At 47.3% G+C, this 20498-nt stretch overlaps 2 protein-coding genes across 2 annotated transcripts; both read left to right on the top strand.

Annotated features, from left to right (window-relative positions):
* The first annotated feature begins 621 nt into the window (after window positions 1-621).
* Window positions 622-2493, top strand: LOC110484793 (SRY-box transcription factor 17). Its single transcript, XM_021555728.2, has 2 exons — window positions 622-931; window positions 1194-2493. The coding sequence occupies exons 1-2, from the start codon at window positions 640-642 to the stop codon at window positions 2117-2119; spliced, it is 1218 nt and encodes a 405-aa protein (XP_021411403.1). The 5' UTR covers window positions 622-639; the 3' UTR covers window positions 2120-2493.
* Window positions 2494-9795: 7302 nt separating this feature from the next.
* Window positions 9796-11616, top strand: SOX17 (SRY-box transcription factor 17). Its single transcript, XM_077787058.1, has 2 exons — window positions 9796-10087; window positions 10350-11616. Exons 1-2 carry the CDS (start codon window positions 9796-9798, stop codon window positions 11273-11275), a joined length of 1218 nt encoding a protein of 405 aa, XP_077643184.1. The 3' UTR covers window positions 11276-11616.
* The last annotated feature ends 8882 nt before the right edge of the window (window positions 11617-20498 follow it).

The following is a 20498-nucleotide window of genomic DNA, read 5'->3' as shown; positions in this document are numbered from 1 at the left end:
TCAAGTACGACTACAGAATAAGAAGGTGAAGTGTGAGGCACAGATGATGACTTCTCCTATTGTTCCCAAGCTACGTCCAAAATATAGCCGCAGGAGAAGCCGCTTGTGCCTCTCAGAGCGTTACAGGGTATCTCGGCACAGCTGTAAATACTCTGTCCCTTTCCCATCTTTTGGCTGTGCTGCGCTCAGGGATGTCCACCGGCGCACGGCCTCGCGGGCCGCTCTGCGCTGCCCCTGCGGAGGGCAGGGCTGAGCCGGCGGCGCTCACGAATGCGCTGCCGGTGCCCCGAGCCACACCCGGCACGGTGCCGCGGGGGCGGGGGCAGCGCTGGCGGGGGCGGAGGCCGCGATGCGCTCAGGTGCCGGGCCCCGCCGCGCCGGGAGGAGCCGCGGGGCCGCCCCGCGGGGCAGCGCCGCGGGAGCCACGGCCGCCGCCCGGCGGCGCGCCCGCCCCCGCCGCCCCATTGGCCGCGCCGCGGCTCAAATAGGGCCGGGCCGGGCGCCGGCTCCGGCAGCAGCGAGCGGGGTCCGAGTGCCGAGTGCGTCCTGCGGCCGGCCGCAGCTGCCGGCTTTGGCGGCGGTCGGCAGCGCAGCGCGTCCCGTCCCATCCCGTCCCGTCCCGTCCCGTCCCGGCGCGAGATGAGCAGCCCCGATGCGGGCTACGCCAGCAGCGACGACCAGGTGCAGGGGCGGTGCTCGCTGCCCATCATGATGCCGGCCATGTGCCCGTGGGCAGAGTCGCTGAGCCCGCTGGGCGAGGTGAAGGCGAAGGGCGGCGCGGCGGCGTCGGGGCCGTCGGGCGGCCGGAGCAAGGGCGAGGCGCGGATCCGGCGTCCCATGAACGCCTTCATGGTGTGGGCGAAGGACGAGCGCAAGCGGCTGGCGCAGCAAAACCCGGACCTGCACAACGCCGAGCTCAGCAAGATGCTGGGTGAGCACGGGAGGGCGAGGAGTCCCTAGAGGCGGGTCCAGAGGGCGAGGAGCCCGGGGGAAGCGCAGGATCGGTGGCGTGGGCGGCGAGCGGGGGGATCCGTGGGCTGTCGGGCCGGGGTCCCGGGGTGGCGGTCGCGTCCGAGGGCGAGCGAGGCTGGCGCACAGCCGGTGCGGGCTGCGGGCGGTGTCGGTATCGTGGGGAGCGGGCGTGGGTGCCGGTCGGTGAGCGGGCGGTCTGACGGTGTCGGTGGTGGGTGCAGGTAAATCGTGGAAGGCGCTGTCGCTGGCGGAGAAGCGTCCCTTCGTGGAGGAGGCGGAGCGGCTGCGGGTGCAGCACATGCAGGACCACCCGAACTACAAGTACCGGCCGCGGCGGCGGAAGCAGGTGAAGCGCCTGAAGCGGGTGGAGAGCGGCTTCCTGCAGCACGGCCTGGCGGAGGCGGCGGCGGCGGCGGCAGCGGCGGGGCCCGGGCTGGGCGGCGAGGTGGCCGGCGGCGGCAGGATGTGCGTGGAGGGCCTGGGACTGGCGTACGGCGAGCAGGGCTACGCGGCGGCGGGCGCGGGCCCCTACCGGGACTGTCCGCCGCTGGGCGCCGCGTTCGACGGCTACAGCCTGCCGACGCCGGACCCGTCGCCGCTGGACGCGGCGGAGAGCGAGGCGCCCTTCTTCGCGGCGGGGCTGCAGGAGGAGTGCGCGCTGGGGCCCTACGGCTACGGCCCGCACCCGGCGGCCGCCGAGTACCCGGCGGCGTCCGAGAGCCCGTCGGGCGCGGCGCTGCGGCGGCACCTGCCGCCCGCGGAGGCGCTGGGCGCGGGCGGGTCGCTGCAGGGGCTGCTGGGCTGCCCGGCGCCGCTGCACGCCTACTACGGGCAGTGCCAGCCGCCGGGCCCGGGCCGCGGCCCGCCGCCGCCGCCGCCGGGGGCCCTGGGGCAGCCGTCGCCGCCGCCCGAGGCGGCGCCGTGCCGGGAGCAGCTGGAGCAGCTGCGGCCGGAGGAGCTGCTGGGTGAAGTGGACCGCACGGAGTTCGAGCAGTACCTGCGCTTCGCCTGCAAGCCCGAGCTGGGGCTGCCCTACGGCGGCCACGACGCGGCCGCGCTGTCGGCGCCCGAGGGCGCGGGTCCCATCTCGTCGGCCGTGTCGGACGCCAGCAGCGCCGTCTACTACTGCGGCTACCCCGACTTGTGAGGGCTCGCTGGGCACGGCACGGACACTGGCAGGGAAGCGCCCGGCCCCGCTCCTATTTATGTAATTTATTTGAATCTTGAGAACTGACAGGGTATCCGTGACCTGCTCGAGGTTTAAAAGGTGATGTGCCATTTCGCTGTCCAGGTGGTGCAGGTTTTACCATCACTGTCCGACAGTTGCATATAAAACTGTTGCTGCGGTGGAATCATGATACTAGGGGCACACGAAGAATATAATTTCTGAGATCTTGTTAGAGATCTGCATGCTTTTGTATGTTTTACAGACTGCTGTGTTTTATATGATGGATTTGTACAGAATGATTTTGCACTTTTTCAATAAAGGGAAAATAATAAAACTGGTCTCTGATAACTCCTCCAAGAGGTCTTATCATCCTTTGTAATTGATTGTTAATGCCTTTTAAACTACTTTTGCAAGTGTCCCGTGCACTAAGCGTTAGGTTCTCTCACGCTTTGTAGACAGTCTTCCTATGTTTCTCCTGCTTCAGATATAGACAAAAATTTTAAGCCTTCAGTAACTGTCTACTTTAGGCTCTTGGTTTATTTTTTTTTTCACTTTATTGGTGCTTTTTTATAGTGATGATTAATATGACTGAATTAAAAAAAAAACCAAAACAAGATGCCTTTTACTTTTGACGTGTCAAAGGTCTCTATGAAAGCGCCTGCTGAAGTACATTAGGATTTCGTCCTTTTTTAATGGAAGCAGGGGCTCATTGATGAGACGGGTGGAGAAATGCTGGTTTAAGCACCTTCTGGGACAGAATGCCTTTCGTGTCCCTGTAGCTGCCTTGCTGTGCCGGCTCGAGCGGGTGGCTGTGTAGCAGATCTCCGTTGCGGTGAGCAAGATCTGTAAATCAGGATTCAAAGTAAGTGAAAAATTACAACATGAGCCTCCAAAGGGGGAGGCCGGCCGGGAGCAGCCCACTCGGCACCCTGCCACAGCGGCACCTTCATCCGTACCTCCCTGAATCTTACCTTTTTCTCTCCTAAAGAAATCCCTTGGTTAACATCATCGCATCTGGAAATAGAACTATCTCCGTGTTTGAGAAATGGGCACCCTGTCATTAAACTTGGGCGAAAAAAAAAAAAAAAAAAGACCTTTCCATTTAGATGTTAGTACTGAGTCCGGCTGTGGGATGGGACTGATAAATTAATTATGTCTATTGCTTAAATGGGGGGAGGAGGTAACAGTTATCAGGGTCGTTTGCTTCCTAAGATAAAGCTGTGGAGCTGAGCACCGGGGAGGAGGGGGCAGGGACCGAAGTGGCAGACTTACCCACTGATTACTCTGTCTTCCTCGAGGATGGGAAATTAAATTGGGTCCGTTTTCAAATTACAATTAAAGAGACTTACGTTTGCATCCGTGAAAGATAAAATAGATGCAAACTGCCTCAATCAATGAGATTTCAGAGCAGCCTCCTTGGCAAAAATCGACTCAGTCATTGTGCACTATTAGTGAGTCTTGAATCAAAAGGCATTCAGGCCTTTAATATTTAGTAAAATAGTCTGCTTTCTAGTTTCTTAATCTTCTCATTTTACTTTTCAGTCTTCAATTCTAAGAAATATACCTAAAATATCCATTCTGTCACTCTCTTCACTTCTCTCCCAACTGTGCGTGAGAAAAATGATGTAATTCTGAAATAGGTGATACTTCAGAACAGGGACATATATTTTCTTGATACTTTAATTTGGAAAAAAAAATACATATCTGAAACATAGATAGCTAAACCCAGGAAAAAAACGTGCATGAGAGATGGTTTCATGTTTGGTTGAGTTTTCCTTTTATTATGGTATTTAAACCTACAGGATTAAAATAATTTTGTCCTTTTCACACATATTCACAGCTTTCTGTAGGAAAATCACTTTGGCTAGTTTGGGAAATAAATCACAATAAGTTTTTCATAACTTCAGTCACCATTTCTTTTCATTTTTCCTTTAGGTGCAGGTTTTGCTCCCTTCTTTTATTCTTCACCCCAACTTGTCAGACAGCTGAAGCCCGAAGCAGACGTGAAACTGTAAGTGGCTCTTAATGAAGGTTGAAAACTTTCTTTTCTTCTTTTCTTTTTCTTTTTTCAAAAGGGAATTACACAAAACTGAAATAAATACACAGGTTTTGGTAAGAGTGTTGACCCACACAACAGTCCAACACACCACAAGAGTGTGTCAATCTGTGTGTGGTGAAGATGTGGCAGATCTTCCAGTAATCCTTTCCATAGAGCTTTTGCAGACTCAAGTCTAAGAAGCATTATTTTCCTGTATGTAGCCAGATGTGTAGCTCTATATTTTTTTTAGTTTTTCTTATGAGAAGAACGGTCTGAAGCTTGTTTGAAATGTCTGAAATGTGCAGAAGAATGCACTGCCAATATGCATGAAAGCAAAGTATTCTGAATCTCCATCCAAGCCCTACTTTCCTCAAAGCATCTTGACTTTCTGATTCTAAATTACAGACACCCAAATCTGTCCTGTAAGTCCTTTTGAAAGCATTAAACCTTCCTCACTCCCCATGAGTGCCTATCACAACAGGCACATTAAAAGAAGAAGCCCAAAATTATTAATTTTTTTTTCGCGAGTGCTTTCAGAATCAGGGTTCTCGCTGTCAGGCGGTGAAAGCAGTTGCTATGTGCCTCGAGGGCTTGTGGAGAAGGCTTTAAATGTGTGACAGAGACCGAGGTGGCTCCTGGCCGCATTCTACAGGCAGAGTCGGGGTCTGTCACTGCCACTCGATCAGCACACAGGGCAATACGCTCCCTAGAAACCGCGCTTCTGGTTTACTCTTAAAAAGTAAACCACAAAGACAGGATGGCGTCTGCAAAACATCTCTAACCTTACCCAAACTTTTTCTCTCTTTAAACAAAGGCATTACCTGGGCAGCGCCCTCCAGTCCCTTCCTACAGCAATGGTGAGTGCTCTCTGAAGTTCACAGAGATCACTTATACCCCAAAGCCCAGAATGTATTCAGCTCTTTGTCTTTTGTTTGGTTTTGGGGATTTTCTGTCCCTCTTTCATTAATTCACAATAAATCACTAGTAACGTTTCGATTTTTCTTAACACAGTCAGGTCCCTTATGTTGGTGTCACATTGCAGCTGGAAGAGTCATACCAAAGTATGTTGTTTTATTTCTGAGTGGGTTGGTTTGCTTGTGCGTGTGGGTTTTTTGTTTTGGTTTTTTGGTGTTTGTTTGCTTTGATTGGTTGGGTTTTTTTGGTTTTTAATTTTTTTGCTATTTTGATAATTTTGTGTGTGTGTGTGTGTGTGCTCTCTGTCTTGCTGAAGTATATGGATAGAAAAGTAAGTGGGTCTAATGTGCCTAAAAAGGGACTTCAGACCAAGGTATTAAATTGAAGTCAGCTCAAGGTTAGTCCATATAGGGCAGGTGGCAGGAAAGCCAGAAGGTCAAAATACCAACTAACTTGCTAACGCAAAGGAGCTGGAAATGTCAAGAAGCAGTGGTTTTGTGCTCTAAAAAGCAACAACAAAACAAAACAAAAAACCCAACCCATAACAAACAAACAAAAAAACCCCCAAAACACCCAAAACAACAACAAAAAAAACCCTCAAAAACCCAACCTCCCCATTAACATAGCAGATTTATGTTTCTGTCCATTTCTGTAGCTGCGTGCTTTTCCAGCTACAAAGATGGTAATCTCAGAGGACATTAGCAGCAATATTGCTGACGAATTTCTCCTTTTACACAAATTTAGTTTACTTATGTGGCAACCCTCTCCCAGTCGCTCCTGAGAAGGACGACAGAAGCCCCTGGCAAGTGTTAGCATGCCAGCACGGGATCCGGAGCCAATACCCGGGGCACAGCTGCGTGGGCGGCAGGGACAGGCCATTCGCAGCCTTGTGACAAGCGACATTAGCGTGCATCAGGTGGCTGACTGCGCTTATCGCTGCACTGAGGGACGAGAACGACTGGCAGAACTGTGAAACCCAGTAATTACACACCCACATTTGCTTAACGTTAAACAGTCAAGTAATGTGTTGACTAATTAAATGCTTGCGAGATCAGAATTCAGTCGCCCTCTTCAGATTTCCGTCTACAAAAATAAGAATTTCTTTCACCTCTCTCTGTGTTTGGACACAAACATAGTTTTAAATACCGCAACTGCCTGAGCATCTAAGAGAGTGTGCTGATCATCCAAGGCTTCTTGTAGACTGCTATATTTTAGTATTTTAAGTGTATAATTTTACCGTGAATTATTTACTCAGAAGGTCTGTCACATAGACTTCACCTAAGATATGAGTCTGGTTTCAGATCAAATGCTAAATAAATCCCCTTGCTCCTGATGACATCTGAGTGACTTCTCTCTGCTTTGGATGCTGCCAAACCTATCCTAGGTTTTGTCCATTGCACTAGGAAAAAACCCTCAATAGTCCACACCTTCTAAAAGAAAATTATTGCACTTTCTACACTGTAAAATGACAGATTATGAAGGCATTTACAAAGAAAGGGGTAGGTTATTTGTTTCCCTTCCCTGCTTTGAGGCTTGCAAAGCTACCCGGATGTCGCTGCTGTTAACCCTAACGCACAATCTGTTTCTGTTCTGGATTATAGGGTCCCATAGGTGCTTGTGACGCCCCAAGGGTGAAGATCGGGTGGCATTACATGCTTGTATGTATTTCTGGAACTCGTTTCAATTTTTTTTTTAATTTTGTTTTTCCCTCCTGATGTGTGCTGCTGAATCTCTATTTTTGCTGCTCGGAAGTCACTCGTGGAGCTGCTGGTGGTGAGGTAGAGCTGCTTTGGGGGACAGGCCCGACTCACTCATGCCGTCAGGTTGTTACGTGGTATGACTGACTGAACGAATTGCGTGGTGCAGTCCTTGTGGCTGCGTGATTCTGCTCGCCGGCACAATGACCCTGTTGACATGGTCAGCTGTGAATTGCCCCATTTCGCGTCTGCTGAAGAAAGCCTACGGCAAATTTGGGAGGTCGAGTGTCTCCTGCCCCAGTATTCGGCACTCATCCCCAGCGTGTTCCGAGCAGGGGCAGCGGGCACCAGTTACCAGGGTGACCGGGCTGGTACGGGAGGCCCAGCCCATGGGTGCAGCACCCAGCCCGCCGCCCTGAGCCCCCACCCGGCAGCCTCGGGGTAGGAAAGTCCGCGGTGGCCCCTCTGGAGCGCTGCCGAGCAGCGAGAACGACAGTGCAGTGGGGTGTATGGAGGGGTGAAACACGGATGGGGTCACCGTGCAGGCGGCCGGGAAGGGCAGCAGAGCGGCTCCAGGCTCAGAGACAGACGGTTAAAAGCAATGCAGACTTGTAAGACAGGTCCAGTCGTCCCTGTCCTCGAGGATGTCAGTATTTTCTCAAAAAAGAACTACTCCAAGTTAACTAGCTGCCTAGTTTTTATCCTAGGGAAATTTAAGGTACATGTCCAAATAATATAAGTGATCCTTTTTCATATTGTGTGTATGTGTGCGTGTTAAAAAACAGAGCAGGGAAGCTATTCTTGTTGGGATAGGACACAGGAAAATAGTTTTAAACTGAAAGAGGCTCCTTTTAGATATGCTAGAAAGAAGCAGGGTTACAACGAGGGTGGTAAAACACTGGAAGAGGTTGCCCAGAGAGGTTGTGGATGCCCCATCCTTGGAAGTGTTCAAGGCCAGGTTGGGTGGGGCTTTGAGCAACCTGGTCTAGCGGAAGGTGCTCCCGCTAGACAAGGGAGGGGGTTGGAATTAGATGATTTTTGAAGTCCCTTCCAACCCAAAGTAGTCTATGATTACTTCCTGTAGGTTAAAGGGTTAATATATAAATATATTCAGATATCTGTCCAAAATAAATTATTTCAAACTTGGTCTGACATCATTACCATTACCAATCGATTGTTTCCCAAATAGGTATTCTGCCCCCCAAACTTTTCCCAGCCTGCAGGCATTTACATTCTCTTTTCTGGGTTCCAGACCTATGTGGAAGATGAAGTACTCTAACTCATGATAGTGCGGCTCTTTATAAAGAACTAACACAGAATTTTATACTCTCGACTTCAAGCAAAACATGAACACAGAGACACCAGGAAAGAAATTGTATGAGTATTTAATTCCTATGTCCATCGCTGGAGAGAAGACTGGGGTTCCCCGACGGCAGGAATCTGTCGAGGGTGCTCCTGCTCCCTCTTCCCACCCAGGATTTACGGCAGTGCCTGGAGAGAGCCCAGCCCAGCCGCCCCACTTACGTGGTGGAGATAGGCTGTCAGGGAAGAGCGCGCCTTATTGGAGGGGGGAAAAAGGGCGTTAATGACCGGCAAACTTAATTAATGAGGGCAGGATTTATTCAGGTGGTGGGTTTCTTTTTTTTTTTTTTTTTTCTTTTTCCTAAATCGCCTGCAACTTCACGCCCTTTCTGTTCAGATAAGATGTGATCTCACGCATCAAGGAACAGATATGTCTTTCAGCTTGTCCAGTTATACTGGTGCACAAGAAAACGCGCCAAGAAACACATCCCAGGTTGTGCTAAGGTTCGCAAGTCTTGCGACTGCTCGTTTATGGGCAAACTTTCTCTGCATTCATCCTGCATGAAGTGTGGTACTGCTAACCCATCTTCCGAGGTACGCATTGAAAAATAGGGTTGTTGGTACTATCGAAAATACGATCGAATATTAGAAAACCGAAATGGGAAGAATTATTACAGTTTATGAGAATGTCCTATTTATCAAGACCTCTCTCAATATGATGGCAGTAGGATAGTTGTAAAAATAATTAAAACCGCTTCGAACTGTTATTGGGAAAAACAAACAGTAGTTGTCTTTACAACTACTCTATATATTCCGATAAAATGAGGGTCGCTTAATTTTGAAGACGTCGTGATTTAATAAAACCAACTTGCCAAGGAGGCAAAGCACAGAGAAAAAACTGATGGGCAAGGGGACCCTGCGAGGCAGCGACAGCGACAGCCAGACGGGAGAAAATCTGTCTCTCTTCAGCTACGACTCCTTATAGCTGCAAGCGGAGAAGCAACGAAGCATTCCCGCGCCGCTCCCTCGGAGCAGTTGGTTACAGGGGAAAGGAGCAGAGGAAGGGCAACAGGGGCGGTTCGGACTAAAGAGTAAGAAAGTGAAGTGTGAGGCACAGATGATGACTTGTCTTCTCATGACCAAGCTACGTCCAAAATATAGCCGCAGGAGAAGCCGCTTGTGCCTCTCAGAGCGTTACAGGGTATCTCGGCACAGCTGTAAATACTCTGTCCCTTTCCCATCTTTTGGCTGTGCTGCGCTCAGGGATGTCCACCGGCGCACGGCCTCGCGGGCCGCTCTGCGCTGCCCCTGCGGAGGGCAGGGCTGAGCCGGCGGCGCTCACGAATGCGCTGCCGGTGCCCCGAGCCACACCCGGCACGGTGCCGCGGGGGCGGGGGCAGCGCTGGCGGGGGCGGAGGCCGCGATGCGCTCAGGTGCCGGGCCCCGCCGCGCCGGGAGGAGCCGCGGGGCCGCCCCGCGGGGCAGCGCCGCGGGAGCCACGGCCGCCGCCCGGCGGCGCGCCCGCCCCCGCCGCCCCATTGGCCGCGCCGCGGCTCAAATAGGGCCGGGCCGGGCGCCGGCTCCGGCAGCAGCGAGCGGGGTCCGAGTGCCGAGTGCGTCCTGCGGCCGGCCGCAGCTGCCGGCTTTGGCGGCGGTCGGCAGCGCAGCGCGTCCCGTCCCATCCCGTCCCGTCCCGGCGCGAGATGAGCAGCCCCGATGCGGGCTACGCCAGCAGCGACGACCAGGTGCAGGGGCGGTGCTCGCTGCCCATCATGATGCCGGCCATGTGCCCGTGGGCAGAGTCGCTGAGCCCGCTGGGCGAGGCGAAGGCGAAGGGCGGCGCAGCGGCGTCGGGGCCGTCGGGCGGCCGGAGCAAGGGCGAGGCGCGGATCCGGCGTCCCATGAACGCCTTCATGGTGTGGGCGAAGGACGAGCGCAAGCGGCTGGCGCAGCAAAACCCGGACCTGCACAACGCCGAGCTCAGCAAGATGCTGGGTGAGCACGGGAGGGCGAGGAGTCCCTAGAGGCGGGTCCAGAGGGCGAGGAGCCCGGGGGAAGCGCAGGATCGGTGGCGTGGGCGGCGAGCGGGGGGATCCGTGGGCTGTCGGGCCGGGGTCCCGGGGTGGCGGTCGCGTCCGAGGGCGAGCGAGGCTGGCGCACAGCCGGTGCGGGCTGCGGGCGGTGTCGGTGTCGTGGGGAGCGGGCGTGGGTGCCGGTCGGTGAGCGGGCGGTCTGACGGTGTCGGTGGTGGGTGCAGGTAAATCGTGGAAGGCGCTGTCGCTGGCGGAGAAGCGTCCCTTCGTGGAGGAGGCGGAGCGGCTGCGGGTGCAGCACATGCAGGACCACCCGAACTACAAGTACCGGCCGCGGCGGCGGAAGCAGGTGAAGCGCCTGAAGCGGGTGGAGAGCGGCTTCCTGCAGCACGGCCTGGCGGAGGCGGCGGCGGCGGCGGCGGCGGCGGGGCCCGGGCTGGGCGGCGAGGTGGCCGGCGGCGGCAGGATGTGCGTGGAGGGCCTGGGACTGGCGTACGGCGAGCAGGGCTACGCGGCGGCGGGCGCGGGCCCCTACCGGGACTGTCCGCCGCTGGGCGCCGCGTTCGACGGCTACAGCCTGCCGACGCCGGACCCGTCGCCGCTGGACGCGGCGGAGAGCGAGGCGCCCTTCTTCGCGGCGGGGCTGCAGGAGGAGTGCGCGCTGGGGCCCTACGGCTACGGCCCGCACCCGGCGGCCGCCGAGTACCCGGCGGCGTCCGAGAGCCCGTCGGGCGCGGCGCTGCGGCGGCACCTGCCGCCCGCGGAGGCGCTGGGCGCGGGCGGGTCGCTGCAGGGGCTGCTGGGCTGCCCGGCGCCGCTGCACGCCTACTACGGGCAGTGCCAGCCGCCGGGCCCGGGCCGCGGCCCGCCGCCGCCGCCGCCGGGGGCCCTGGGGCAGCCGTCGCCGCCGCCCGAGGCGGCGCCGTGCCGGGAGCAGCTGGAGCAGCTGCGGCCGGAGGAGCTGCTGGGTGAAGTGGACCGCACGGAGTTCGAGCAGTACCTGCGCTTCGCCTGCAAGCCCGAGCTGGGGCTGCCCTACGGCGGCCACGACGCGGCCGCGCTGTCGGCGCCCGAGGGCGCGGGTCCCATCTCGTCGGCCGTGTCGGACGCCAGCAGCGCCGTCTACTACTGCGGCTACCCCGACTTGTGAGGGCTCGCTGGGCACGGCACGGACACTGGCAGGGAAGCGCCCGGCCCCGCTCCTATTTATGTAATTTATTTGAATCTCCTTGGGACAGTTTCACAGACTTTGTCTGGGTGGACATAAGCTGCTATCCTGGTGTCCTGCAGGCTACAGGCGTCGTTAGAAATGCTTTTCGTGTGGTGTTAACGAAATGTTTACATTTTTTTTTCCCCATTTCAATCATGTGCGTGATTATCAATATTTTTGCAGAATCAGCAGTCTTACATATTTGTCCAGAGCGTGTTTATCGTTGTGTTTTTAACTATATTGTGTTTTAGCATTTCCGGAAAATAAAGGAATGTACAGCTCTTTCTGTCATTCTTCTTGGTCACGTGGCTCTTGAGTGAGAGTAATTTTAAATTGAATTTATACTGCCCGAGGCAATGCTTTCCAAAGGCAGCTACGATTTGATTCTTTCACCATGACAATAGCTCTAAAATAGCCTCCAGGGCCTAAGGTGTTTTTTCCCCATGCATGGCTCTATTCTTATCACATAGCTTAATGGTCAGATCTCTGCTGCTGGTCTGTGTCTTGGAGTACAGAACATGTGATTCTACTTTTGTGCATTTTATATATTTTTTTTTCCCTTAATGCCAACTGAATTTGCATTAATTCATTGGGGAAAAAACCTCCAGTCTGCAGCAAAGGAATCTAAGTAAGTTTGAGATACTTATTTTAAAGTGGGCCTGGAAATACACTGGTTTTGGAAAATTGTATATGAGCAGGTGACTGCTGTATGTAGTGATTTTTGTTTGAACCAGAGGATTCACAGACAGGATTGAAGGTGCATGTAGAAATTACATTTCTTTCTGCCCACCTACCTTCAAGTCTGTTCATGCCATTTAGTGCCATGGGGGTTTCATGACCAGTTTATACCAGTGAGGAGAAAAAACAGTGCAGCTCAAGTGCTCATCTTGGCTACTTTCAAGGATCAGCTGACCATTGAAATGTTTTTATTTTGGCATGGTCACCTGTGCTGTTGTGCCACTTTTGCCACTGCAAGGGTACAACTGCATCATTGCTCTTCTGATGTTTGGAAGATGCTGGCTGGGGGTCTACTTACAATTATTGTGCTGGAGATTTTTAGATATTTTAATTTGCCAATGACAGTTCAAAAGTGATAGGCAACAATAAATATTTTTGGAAAGTGTACTTTATTCTACTTAGTCTACTATCCTCCAAATTTATTAGACTACTTAGTTGTGGGAGGAGAAATCCTGCAAAAAATCCATTTGTGCAGTTTATGCTTATAAATTGCAGAATTTTTTACAAAAATTATATGACGGTGACCATTTTTAAACCCATTATGGGCACAGAGCTTGCTATATTTTCAAACAAATCTAGTCAAAACATGGGATCAAATAATGTTTTATTTATTAATTCAGAAAATGTAATTTTATTTTGGTCTCAAGAAATCCCGATTATGTCCACTACCTCCAGTCTGGTTTTTAACAGCATGTCAATGAAGTACTAAAAAAATCACTTAACACAGCACTGCCTTCAGTGTCACAACATCTTCTCCTCTTCAACTTGACAGTGAGAGAAGTATGAAAGCCAGTGTATGATATTAAGGGGGTTGGATGCAGGATAGGAGATTAGGCTGTGTACATGTCACTGTTTTAAAAGCAGAGTCACTTCCACATAATATTTTTCGTCTAGATAGAAATATTTGATATTTTAGAATTGTAGGCTAGGAGAAGTCTAACAACAGTGAAAACTCTAGTTGAACAATTGGATTGTTCCAGTTGTCTCCTAGATGACCAGCCCTGCTGGTCACCATCATGGTAATCATACTCTACAGTTATGTGCTGCTAAAACTGTGGCAGGGATTCTTTCTCATACTCTTGCAGAAATGTTCTAAAAAAGCCCCTCGGAATAATAACAAAGACAAATTAGGTACTTTGAATAGATGTTTAGGTATATTGAAGTAGTATTAATTTTGTTTTATTGCTATTTTTGTATATTTATTCACTACATACATCCTAAGACATCTTTTTAATAGTACTGTAGTATAGCCTCAGTAGCTAGCTGAATTCTGTTATAAAATGCAATTAAAAATCCTCCTCCAGTAAAAGAAAATTTAAGAAGGGAAGTAAGCTTAAGTTAAAAAGTTCCAAAGTGAGGTTAAACAAATTCCAGGGTTAAGGTTACCAGCGCAGCTCCAATTAACCTCTAGTGAATACCATTATAATATCAGTATTAATTCTAAATGATACACACATTTTCTATGGAACTTCAATGCAGTTAATCCCTATCTTAAACAAGCCATAGTTTGAAGCCAAAATGCTCCCTAATTATAGCACTTAGATCACTTTTTCCTTCCCAACATCTAATTCCCAAGTCAATTTCCCGTTGCCTTGCAGTTACCATCTAATACTGATTTCTACCTAGAACTTCGTCCAGTATCTGCATGAAATGAAGCAGCAAATGAGGAATATCTCACCAAACTACAGCATCTAATCCACTGTGTGAGCCTGTTCTTTAATCTGGTGCACAGTGAAGGAACAAATATTGTCAGTGTGCTTTTGAGATAATAGTGTAGGAAGAAGAAATGATGCTGGGGCTGTGGAATAATTGGTTTGATTCTCATTCTGGGAATGACATCTGTTACTTTGCTTCTGTATTTTTTGTACCTTCCCTTTTGCTGTAGTCTCCTCTTGTACTCTGCCTGGTTTGCTCCTTTTTTTACACACATAAGCCTTTTTCCTTTTTTTTTAATAGGTTAATCACTCCCACCCGGTTCATCTATTCTTTCTATTCCCAAAATACTGAGCTTTTCCCCTTTGTCTGAAATCTACCTGTATTTTCTCCCTTTCCCTGGTGGCTTGCCTATTTTTTTTTTTTTTAACACCTATTTTTTTTTGTTTGTTTGTTTCTAGTTGCCCACTCTCTTTGTCCTTACTTCTGCTCCTCAGTGTTTCCTGATTGTTCCAGTCCCAACTGTGCCCTTTTTCTACCTCCTTGCAAGCTCCTATGAGGTAGCTTCATTTTTATAAGCTCTTTCTTCTGCCTTCCCACTTCACATTTCATGGTTTAATTCTTATTATTTTTAGTTTCTAGCTTCTTAAAGTTTCAACTTCGGACCTTAACAGCTTTCCATGGAGGAAATGTAATCACACCTCTTATATTGATGGACTGCTAAATATCAAAACTACTACAAAAGATCCAAACATTGATTTAATATGATTGAAAAAACAGATTTTCTCTTCCTCTATTTGCAGGAATATCTGACCAGCTTTAGCTGAAACTCTTGTACTCTGCTGGAGTCAGCTGACTAGCATGAAAAATTTGTGGTCCAAATGTGTTGCTAAAGCTGTAAAAAGCTGACTTCATGTTCTTTAAATGCAAACTTTTAGACGACTTTAGTTGCAGGCACCTGTATATCACTTTCAAAATCTTCTGAGTATAGTTCTCAAGCAAGTATTTTCACAAAGTCCTACGCAGGAATGTTCAAATTTGTCCTGTATTTGACGGCCACACGGAGCACTTTCTGGGCTGTGCGGGACGTGCTTGGCAGCTTGCCTTGTGTGCGGTGGGCACCGGGCTGGCTCCCGGGAGCGGCTGGGACCCGTCCCGGTGCGGGCTGGAGCGTCCCCCGCTCCGAGCCACAGCTGCTCTCCCGGAGCTGCTGCACGAGGGGTTTGTGGGCTGGAAAATGGGGTACGCCTTATCCCTGCTGGATCTTGGCTATCCCAGCCCACTCAGGTTATCTGAGCAGCTTCTGGAACTCTTAAAGGGACTGTTTTCTTCTGTCATGATAAATCAAGGGTCATCATATACCCAAGGCTGCCTGTGTGGTAAGCTGGAAATCAGAGTGTGGAAGCTTTTAGGTATTTTAAACACCTATAAAAAGTATTTTTATTCAGTTCCTTAGAGCTGTTCTGCAGACACCACATTGCTTTGACTAATTTTCCAAACTAATATTGTGAAAGCAATAATATTCCTTTTACAGCTATTATTAAATCTATTGATTGGTTTATTAAAAGTCTTAGTTTTTATTAAATGAATATGGACTTGGAAGAGGAATATATTAAGTATTTTAGCAATCACTATATTTATGGCTGCATATGCAATGATTACTACATTAATAAAAATTGGTATATAGATTTTAAATTTTGTGTTATAGATTGCAGTAAAAAATGGAGAAGACTAGGATAGTCAGTGGAGCATAAAAACTTTAACCATGGCATCATAATTTTAATGTCCAATTTACACTCATTGTCAGGTAAATTAAAAAACATTTTGTCTTATCCCAGTGTTTTAAAAATGCATTTAATTAAATGGGCACATGGTCATGTGGAGACAAGGGACTTCTCATGAGATGTCTTAATGTCCAGGTTGTATGGTGTATTTTGTATAGTTTGAGATTAATTGTAGTTCAAAGGTGTTTTTCTTAGATTTAATTCAATCATGAATATACCTTATGTATCACTACATATTGAAATTGCCACGCCTCTTAAAATATATTGATACAAGTTTTGAATTTTGAGGTAAAGAAACTGAAATACCCAAATGTCATGGTATATGTCACCTGATAGACATAAAATTGAAACACTACTCATGATGTCATGAATCCTTCAGTAGAAAGAATCTCAAAACAAAGAGTGTAAGGAGAAAATATACAACATTTCAAAGCAAATCTAGAAATGCCCTTTGAAATATCAGTAAGTATCTGAGACTTGAGCTACTGAGGCTCTTTTGTTATGACTCTGTTCTATCCTTTTAAAATAATTCATCTTTATATTATAGCTGTATTGTGATGCAAATTCCAGATACCTGACATTGAAAAATGTTGAAGTAAGATTTTAGAAACAAAGTTCTTCAGCAAAACAATTTTTTTGCTTTGTTTAAAGAAGGATACCGGCATCTTCTGCATTTTATTAAGCAATAGTTCAGAGAAAGTAAATTTCCATCCTTTTCCTTATCAGAGAGAACTCACTTCACAGAGTATTCCATAGAGTTATCAGGGGAATATAGTTTTTGTTCAAATTGAGGGTGGCCTCTACACTTACCCACAGAGAATATATTTAGGTACCAGCAAATCTTGGGTTCTTTCCAAGGCATTGTGGAATTACTTTATGGTGTCTGATTTACTTTAAAGCTTCTTGTTATTGCCACATAGAAAAAAATTTATCCTGCACACATCCTGTTTAAAACAAAAATTTGTCTTCTGTTGAACAAAGATAAAGAATATTAGAATGTTTTTCTGGGTAAAGGTTGTGTTCAAATTAACTGGAATGGTGAACCAATATTTGTGAATTCATGGAGCTGAACGGTTTGATACCATACAAATTCTGGTTTCAAATGCACAAATTAGTATTACTGGGGAATAGCTAAGGTAGAGTCAGGTTATGTAGTCTTGATTTTTTTTTCTTTTGGTTTACGCTTTCATTGTATTAATGAAAGGTGCCACTCCTACAAGTTTCTGTGAGCTAGGCTACATGTATTTCCTTGATTTACACATAGTGTTTCTGTATGTCAACCTATGACAGTTTTGCCTGTGCAAAATCAACAGTGAAAACTGGTTTCTCTGAGGGAGGTAAAGAAGATTTGCCCTCAGAAGAGTGCAATTTGTATAAATTTCTCATGCTTTTGAATTTGTTATGATGACTGAGAGTGAAATGCTGCAAAAACACTCACTAGTACTGATGCAAAAACCTTGAATCACAGTGTCCTGGGCTTGCTTTAAAAATAATGGATTCAATTCAGCGCTGATTTGGAGTTAGAGGTTAAACCCATAGAGAACTATTTAATGCATGGAAAACTTGCTAGAATTTGTCAAGATACAAATGCTGTTTGTTCTGTTCTCAGACAGAATTACCTAAGTTATTTCCCTATAAATACTACTGCAGAGCAGAATACTGGAGAAGGCCAAACCTGAGGCAAAACAAACAAACAAACAAACAAACAAAAAAAAAACAAACCCAAAAAAACAAATGAGAAAAGAGAATATCAATTTTGCTATTCCTGAATAGGTCAGAGTAATATCTCAGGGAATAACCCACTGGTTTGTACCTACTCATATATAGTCTGGAAATCCCTACAGGAGATGCAAAAAATAACAAGGGCTGTTATTTTGTTGCTGCATATTGAAGTGACCACAAGAGATCATCTCCTTTGATCAGTTCTTAGTGTCCTGCAAGGAATCTTAGGTGTGTTTAATTTACGAGTCTGATTTCCAATTACAGCCCTTAAAGGCTGCTCTACTAACTTCCCAGCAAGTGTAGCATCACTTAGACTCTGTATCATTAATGAGGGGCTTAGCTACTTTTACCCAGATGAGTTTCTTGTACTCAGGGGTGGGTATATTATATAAGCTTGGGTAATCACTTATCTTTTCAGTATAGTCTGTTCTGTAGTCATTTACAGGCTGTTCTAGTTGGGAGAGGCAGAAAACTAGGCTTTGTCTTTCAAAATCTGCAAAAAATCTCATCCAGATGAATTTAGTCTTAGGACAGACAATTTCCCAGAACAGCCTGTCACTCAGTGAAACATTTTCTTTAGAAAGTTGACAGCCTTGACAAGATGTCAAGAAAAGACTTAAATAAAAATTTTCTTCAGTGCAATCAAACTCAAGGCACCACTTCTAAAAGAAGAAAACAGTTGATTGGAAAACCTTGTTGTGAGGGTTTTACCCTGACTTATAAATCTGAGGTTTTTATTCCACTGTGTTCCAAGGTGACAAAAGAAGTCAAGTTAAGCTACTATTTTTTCAGGTTTAGTCCAGTTTTGCTCTTATAGTAGTGTTCATGGAACCCTCTGCTTAAAGTACCAGAACAGCAACGTGGAAGCACCTCACAACTTTTCTAGAGTGAAAATTGCTGCTACTAATTTGGCTTCATAATTTGCACATTTTAAACATGTGGAGTATAATCCGCATGATCTTTTCTGTTCTATTTATCTATTTTCTTTCTTCATAAAAAGAAAAAAAAAATCAAAGATGCACAAGGAAGCCTGAATAGCTGCTTTCCCATAGGAAGCTTCTTGATGAGAATGTAGTTAGGTTGATGCAAAGAAGCAGTCATACTGCCTCCCTTCCAGGGGAAGCCTCACCGGGGAACTAGATGGCCACTAGATGGCTGAGAAAGTAAAAGTAACACTTGACAACAATTTGTAGTAGCACAATCTTAATTTCTATAAAAGAAAGTTATGATTTAGATTAGATTTTATTATAAGATTAATGATTTATTATTAGATTTCTTTATTAAAAAGTTGCAATGTATTGTATGTAGTCTATGTTTAGAAGCAGAGAGGCAATTTCTTGCTTGTATAATTTATTTAGTTTTAGCAGAATTTTAAAAAATGGCATGGTGGTTACCTGAAACTTTTTAGGGCTAAGGGGTTTCAATGCATGAATACTCTTGCATTTCTAGCAACCTTAATACTGCCAGTCAGGATGAAGTATCTAGATTGACCTGGAATGCATGAAGTACTTCAGAGTGACTATTTTATGCTATCAAAATGTATGATCTGTGAATAATTCAGTCAATAAGAACTGACGGCTGTAGAGAAGCCACCTACAGCAGTAACACAACAAAACATGTTCAGACTTGTTCTGCTGCCTGACAACCTTGACATAATTGTGCTATTTCCTCTATTTGTCTAACATCCCCTGGCTACAACACACATCCTTGGGCAAGATTTTTCATTTCACCGTTCCCAAACGGCCTTCATGTAATTTGCTGTGCACACATGAGTGCAGTATTGCAGAAATAACTACGCAAATCCTCAGCGTCAGCAGGATAGTTAGTTGCCCTTCACCATCCACAATCCATTTGTTTGTTGCACTTTAGTTTGTATCTGTGTAACCCCACAGCTTTTCACTTTACACTATTACGAATTTATTTCACGTAGGAGAAATATTGGCTGCCTGTGTTCTCCTTTAGCTGTGGTCTGCTAATGGCAAGTGTGACTGGAAGTGCACACAAGATTAGAATTTTCCCTGAAGTGAAATACTAGAAATACACGTGATTCCTTCTGCAGTGTAACCTATACTGTTCCCCAGCTCTGCAAGCTGGAAAATAAGCACTCCCCTCTTCCTCAGGGAAAGACTGGGTTTCATTGCTGCTGTGTTTCCTGTATTAGTCACTTTTCCACTGAGAATCTCCAGAACACTTTTGCACTTGGTAGTGACAAGTAACTCCCCTTTCCTTTTGGTTTGCAGCCATGACAACAAGGTTACCACACCTAAAAGTGGTGCTGCCATTATTGGCACTCCTTCGTGGGCTAGAGTCTGGAACACTCTGTGGATGGCTTGCAACAGTAATATATATATTTCACAAGGTTATTAGGGAACCTTTTTTATATTCCAGATATTTTTCTCTCAATATAAATGTTTTTTGTATTTTATTGTGGTTAGAGAGCTGAAAGAAAACCCCACAGACTTTTCCTATGATCTCTTATCTCAGGTAAAATTGCATTCCTATAGAGAAAATCTTATCAAATGGTCTTCATAGGCAAATATGTATTGTGGTATATACTAATCTTTTCAGATACCTTTTCAGACTCTATTAATTTTTATTCATGGTTTAGAGAATCCTTACCTTTTCTAGGGATAAAATAACTAAATCTCAAAATAAGGAGCAGAATTTTTAAACATTGTATGTTTACAGTGGGTGACATTAAGATTGTCTTTAACTTAGTTAACTTTGTTGAATTTATATCAGCACTAAGACCACAGCACATTCTTGAGTTTCGGAAAAGTTTGTAATCATTCTGGTGTTCTATATTCTCATCTGCATCCTGACAAATACTCTCTCAATGTTTGCAATATAATTCTGAGTTTTGTGACTCAAATACCTTCCAGATAATGCTATACTATTCTAAACCTGAGGGCCTGACACAATCTGAGATGCCCTAGGGGTGGCTATTCAAGACAATAACACAAGGCTGGCACCTGCACCCTTGTAGGGGAGCATCCTGACTTGAGTATGCAATTGTTCCTGCAGCGTAAGTAGCTCCTTTTGGAGCTGAATTTATCACTGATCTGAGCCCTCCATAAGTTAAAACCTGTGAGTTATTCTGACCAGATAAAACTCAATTTCTGACGTTCCGTCTTCAGCTGCCTCAGGTGTTTTGTAAAATTACTCCAATTTGTAGATTGCCTGGAAATGCTCCAAGCTCCCCTTTGTGCCAACTGATGAATAACAATAACGGTGTTGTGACGTCCCGTATAAACAAACCACATGAA

The sequence above is a fragment of the Lonchura striata genome, chromosome 1, assembly GCF_046129695.1.
Source record: "Lonchura striata isolate bLonStr1 chromosome 1, bLonStr1.mat, whole genome shotgun sequence".
Lineage (NCBI taxonomy): Eukaryota > Metazoa > Chordata > Aves > Passeriformes > Estrildidae > Lonchura > Lonchura striata.
The sequence above is the reverse complement of the archived record's forward strand: the minus strand, read 5'-3'. Positions and strand labels throughout refer to the sequence as shown.

Bases quoted from the DNA above. Each gene is read 5' to 3' on its own strand.
- SOX17 (XM_077787058.1), top strand. From the start codon at position 9,796: ATGAGCAGCCCCGATGCGGGCTACGCCAGCAGCGACGACCAGGTGCAG. The intron at 10,088-10,349 runs GTGAGCACGGGA...TGGTGGGTGCAG, and splicing joins CGAGCTCAGCAAGATGCTGG to GTAAATCGTGGAAGGCGCTG.
- LOC110484793 (XM_021555728.2), top strand. From the start codon at position 640: ATGAGCAGCCCCGATGCGGGCTACGCCAGCAGCGACGACCAGGTGCAG. The intron at 932-1,193 runs GTGAGCACGGGA...TGGTGGGTGCAG, and splicing joins CGAGCTCAGCAAGATGCTGG to GTAAATCGTGGAAGGCGCTG.